The sequence below is a fragment of the Haliotis cracherodii genome, unplaced genomic scaffold (assembly GCF_022045235.1).
Source record: "Haliotis cracherodii isolate W230 unplaced genomic scaffold, xgHalCrac1.p SCAF_10, whole genome shotgun sequence".
Taxonomy (NCBI): Eukaryota; Metazoa; Mollusca; class Gastropoda; order Lepetellida; family Haliotidae; genus Haliotis; species Haliotis cracherodii.
In genome coordinates, this window is record NW_027266265.1 from 21,360,228 (window position 1) to 21,366,364 (window position 6,137).

General features: G+C 38.7%; 1 protein-coding gene across 1 annotated transcript; it reads left to right on the forward strand.

Moving 5' to 3' along the window:
• The first annotated feature begins 424 nt into the window (after positions 1-424).
• LOC139448073 (FMRFamide receptor-like) lies at positions 425-1,717 on the forward strand. Its single transcript, XM_071229584.1, has one exon. The coding sequence runs from the start codon at positions 425-427 to the stop codon at positions 1,715-1,717; it is 1,293 nt and encodes a 430-aa protein (XP_071085685.1).
• Positions 1,718-6,137: the final 4,420 nt, after the last annotated feature.

Here is a 6,137-nt window from a genome sequence, read left to right on the forward strand (position 1 = left end):
AGTGTTGTGAAGGGCTTCATTCAGGGGCCGCCTCAATGGTCTTGTGAATAGAGCGTTTGGCCGGATACGGGTTCGATCCATAGTCACATTATACTTCATTATGGACTCTGCATGACATTTGATACTCACTTGAGCGAATTCCATGGGATGATACAATCTACATAACTTTGACAAAATATTTAATTTCAGAATTTGGAGAATGAAAACCATAGAAGAGTATCAGTTCCTGCATGAGTAATTTAATCTCTGTCTTTAATCGTGGGGTACATTCATATGACACGGAAAGCGTGTTGCCTTAAAAATATGCAGTATTTTTCATAAAATTGAAGTGAGTACTCTGTTTTCCCATTCTAAACTTCCTTATAAGAGTTAGTTTATATCTTCTTTACAAACAGAAAACACTCTTTCTGTATGTTTCAGCATAATGCAAGGTGATAACAGTGCAGGCGTAGCAGACTCCTACAACCTGACAGCCGTATTGAGCTTAATACAGCAGCTATCTCCGGCAGATCGACAGATGCTCTTTGAGCAGGCGGGCATTGAAGGAGAGTATGAGCTTGAACGGCTTCTGAACGGTGACAATATGTATGTTAAAGGCTTCGAGGAGCCTGTCATGCATTATCAGGAATACAGAATTAACAAGCTGCTGTTATTATATGTGCCACCCATTCTTATTATTATCGGAACATTTGGTAACTTGTTTTCGTTCGTTGTGTTACGTCGTCGACCGATGTTAAAAGTTTCTACATATTTTTACCTTGCTTCCCTTGCCATAGCCGATTCTTTAGTGCTGTACATCGGGTTGTTGAGGTTGTGGATAGGGGAACTGACCGGTGTGGATATCCAGGTACAGGCCAACTGGTTGTGCAAACTTACAGTTATTTTGGGCTACGTGTCCAGTGACACTTCAGTATGGCTCATCATGGCTGTCACGGTAGAGCGGTTTATCGTTGTATGCTATCCATTCAAAGCAACTGAAATGTGCAACGTTCCCCGCGCACGCTGGGTAATTTTCATTTTAATATGCCTCATGTTTGCCATAAATTTACACTTTTTATGGACAGTTGAATTAATAGAGACACCAGTAGATGGAAAGAACATTGCTAATTGTGATGCAGTAGCCAACCACACAGTATTGGTGGATGAAGTTTGGCCATGGGTTGACGGAATCATCTACTCATTCCTGCCATTTGTTACCATCCTGGTTTTGAATATTCTCATTATTCGGCAAGTTCTCAATGCACGAGGCAGTCGTGAGAGGATGAGGAGCATGACGGAAAGAAGGAAGCTTGAAGGAGGGAAGAAACAGCCAGGAGAGGGAAGTACCAAACTGACCGTTATGTTGCTTACGGTATCCTTCAACTTCCTCATCACGACGTTACCCATGAACGTTTCAATGATTGTCCTGGCATTTCGCAACGACAACAAAGATACACATGAAACTGTACAATTCAATCTTGCAAAGACAGTCACTGAATTGTTAATGTACGTCAACCATTCCATAAATTTCTTTCTATACTGTGCCACAGGACAAAAGTTTCGGCAACAAGTACTCCAGTTGATATGTCACAAAGATCCGTCACCGTCATGGACGTCAGTCACAGAAGACACAAACACAACATCGTTAGGGAGAAACACACGGGAGCTTTTGTTGAATCACAAGGTTGAGTGTAGTCCCCTTAACTGTGGTAGGAAAGTCATGAAGACAAGACTCTGAATACATTAATCTTTTGTGCGCGTGAAATATATACTGAAAGCTAAACATTACTATTATTATCTTTCGTGATATAAACCACGAATGGATCATGTACGAAGTCCTTAGTTTGGAGTATGCATGCTTCAAGGTGTGTTCTAAATGATCAATACATAGCATGTCCTGGCTTGGAAACGTTGTGGTATATTTGTAATGCATGTTCAATAAGTCAGTTTTCCTTTCTTCAGGCAATATGTAAATTGTATGTCTTCATGTATATTTGCACTACATGTTCTTAGATTATTAAAGCAGTTGCATACATTTGCAATCAAGTGCGGCCATCTTGACTATTTTGACGTCATGCCTTGAGCTGTCTGGGAGATTTCGAAGCACTTGCTCGAAGTGACATAAACCACTTGGCATAGAATTGTCGTCCTTTGAGGTATGATCTCTAAATTCATAGTTACAGTTGTCGGGTTTTAAACGAAGAAGTTATATTACTGCTTAAAAGTACGTACATCCCGTGCTGTTCATACACGATGTGAAATTTCATTGTGATTAGATGTTGCGTTGTGATCCATTGCACCGGTATTGTAAATGTCAAAAGGACAGCTACATTCAGATCATTAGTTACCTTGTTGTTGTCGGTAGTGTGATACTATAAACACAATATGAACGAAATTGTATTGAACAGGTTGTCTTTTGCATATGTCACTTGAGAATAAGCTACTGAGTTTCTAATGTACTAAATGATTATTCGGCTGACATTTTATGTTAGATGCTTGTTGTTACAGAGCACCATCGTGATTGCTGTGTAGACAATGTGCGGTTCTTATGTTCCTACTGAGATATGAGTTAACAGCACCTAAAGCATGCTGTTGTACATTGCTCCTTCCATGATCAACGACACAAACAACTTGGTTTTTTGGTCAATGTCTTAACGTTGCTCGACATAGATATACATGTTGGGTGTTATATATAGTTGCCTATGATTCCTCTCGTCGTGTCTCAAACGACAAATTCGTTCACATGTTTCAGCACATGTCGCAGTTGTAGCATTACACAAACATGTTATGATTTTCCTCATCAGCGTCCACCTGACATCTGATTCTGTCGACACAATTCTGGGTTTTTTCGACTTTCTGCTGCTTTTATTTATTCAGACTTGCTCGAATGTAACACCCTGTTCAACAAGGTTGTGTAAAATATAATATTTGGAATCTGTACAGATATTGACATGTAATAGACTTTTGGGAGTAAGGAAATCTACTAAGGAATGTGGACACTTCACCCTTAACATATTAGCTGCTAAACGTGTAATTATATTGTGGTTTAATTATATATTCAGTTTTTAACAATGCTAGATACCAGATACCCTAAAAAATGTTACAAAATGTTAATTCAAAGTGCAAGCCGATTACCGGTGCCTAGTTTGCTGATTTGCTTCATCGTCTATCAAAGAGAATGTGGGTTCGAAGAGCTTTCTCACCCTCCAGGCTCAACAGACCTGACACCAAGTGATTTCCATCTGTTGCCTAAACTGAAAGAACACCTTCGTGGAAAGCGCCATGATATGATGACAACGATGACCTCAAACTGCCGTGAAAGGGTTTTTCAGGGTGGCTTCAGAAAACGTCTTCCTCAATGGAATTAAAAAATTTCACCATGGATATGAGATGTGTATTGAAAATCAGGGAGATTATGTTGAAATATAAAAATAAAAACACTTTCACAATTGTTGGTTTTGTTTGTTAGGCTTAGAACTTTTTGACCAGCCCTCGTATTTCATATAATCTTTATCAACCTTCAACTTACAGGTTGTTCTCGTTTAATGTACGATTATATTTCAACCAGTCACGACGATGATCGTGATCACGTGAGATGTTTAAAGCACAGGAGGTGTTTCAAACAAAGAACAAGTGCTGATTATAAGCTGAAAGCGAGTAAAAAAAATTCTGAACAAATGAAACTTCCAAATTAGCAATCTCAAACAACCACTGGCAAGTCTATGTATTTCTACCTCTGAAGCCCTAGAATATGACTAGTCTCCATGATTAGATGCATAATGGTTCAGCTGTTGTCGAGGATGGCCTATGCGAACGTATTGTCAGTCACTGGTTTGTTGTAGAACATGAAGAAAGTCGCAGAGCTACTCCACCCTGTCGTTTTCAGTATAGTCTGGAGCAGCACAGAATGTCCTTAAGCGGCACTAGTCGACGCCATTCCAGTACTGAGTGGCGTGAACGTGTCCATGTCTATTCCACTCAACTGATCCAACATGACACAGTATCTTTACTTACAGCTTTATGCGACTGTGAGTAGCTCATGGACAGCTGAAATTCGCTGTTCTGCATGGGAGCTGTTCTGACAAGATATTTCTGTAATATCCTAACAATACGCAGACTATTGTTTGGTGAGTGAGTTAAGATTTATAGTCATATCGGCAATATTTCAGCCATATCGAGACTAAATCAAGTTGTACAGTAATAATACATAGATATAGACATAAATATATAAAATCTGTCGTCAGTGGACAGTGAGTGAGTGAGTTAAAATTTAACGTCACATCGGCATTATTTCAGCCATATCGTGACAAGAAAAAGTACTATATTCAAAATACATATATTTAGACCATAAAAACTTGTCGTCGAAGGACAGTAAAATAACTAGATTTATCACAGATTTTATTTAAAACTAGCTGATGATCATTTAAATATAACTCCATACGAAACAATACAAGATAAAAATGAGCTATAGATCGCCAGCCACTGAAGGTAGATCACCACACTGGAGTCCATGGGGACTTACAGTACTTTTGCTACCTGCATGGACCCCAGCAGGATTTACACCATCCTGTCAGTCGCTGGCGATTGTAATGTAAGATTAGCCACAATTAAAATGACAAAAATTCTACGGTTAAAAACGTAGTAGATATAAATATTCTTTGAATGACGGGGACTTACGATATCCTCTCGGGGGGATAATAATATTACAGTACTTTAACCCCCTTCGAGGATACAGCCACAAACAATCACATATATTAATTTATTCTACTAATGTTAAAAAATTATTTTATACAAAACAAGTTAACAAAATTTAATATACAACTCTATTTCTTTTAAAAAGCCAATAATTAAATGAGAACTGATATTACTGAAAAGATCCTTCATAGATTTAACTTTGAAATATTTATCCCTTGTGATGAAAAAATCAACACAGTCAAGCAGGACATGCTTGACCGTGATTCTTTCATCACAAGGGATGCAGAACGGAGGATCCTCACCTTTCAATAAATATTCATTGGTGTAGCGCGTATGACCAATACGACATCGTTGTAAAATGACCTCCTGGACTGACAACCCAAGTAGGTGTAACCGATATTTGGTTTAATGTTATATACATTTATTTATACCTATCTACTCATGTGTGTATCTTGAATGGCCAATACGACATCGTCGCATAATGACCTCTTCAAATCTGGACTGACAGCCCAAGTAGGTGTAACCAATATTTGGTTTAATTTTCATGTGATTTATTAATACCTACTTGGGTGTCCCACTTCTTTTGCATCAGATCACGAATGTAAGATCTAAGTGCAGGTTTATAATCAGTGAAGGGGCGGTCGGGTAGCCTTGTGGTTAAAGCGTTCGCTCGTCACGCCGAAGACCCGGGTTCGATTCCGGACATGGGTACAATGTGTGAAGCCCATTTCTGGTGTCCCCCGCCGTGATATTGCTGGAATATTGCTAAAAGCGGCGTAAAACCATATTCACTCACTCTATCACTTAAAATCAGTGTAGGGGATGAGAAGTGGTGTCACAGATTTGTTGAGTGCTGCTTTTGCAGCAGCATCGGCTATTGTGTTACCAGTAATACCAACATGGCTGGGTAACCATCAGAAAGCGATGTCGTATTGGCCAGTAGGTAGATCATTATATAATTCGACAATTTCGAGTAAAAGTGGATGTGTACTGGACATATTGTGAATAGCCTGAAGACACGAAAGAGAGTCTGAAAATATTATGAACTGCTTATGCTTAGATTGATTTTGAATGTATTTAAGAGATGTTAAGATGGCGTGTGATTCATGAAAATGAAAATGGAACTGTCATGTGGCAACCGGAACGATATTGTTCTGGATCCAATGATAGTAGCGCTAGCAACTGCGTCACCATCCTTGGATCCATCTGTAAATATAGATTTATAAGTGTCATAATTGTTTCGTAATTGATTGTATTCTTGTTTATAAATTAGTGGATTTGTATAAGATTTCTTAAGTCTAGTTAATATAAGGTCTACAGTTGGTCTTATACTGTAAAGATAATTTTAGACGTCTGAGTTTTAGTGATGGTTCATCAGCCTCCACATATAAACTGTTAATGGGAGAAGTTCTGAAGGATCCAAGGCAGAGCCGTAGTCCTTGGTGATGAATAGAATCAAGAAT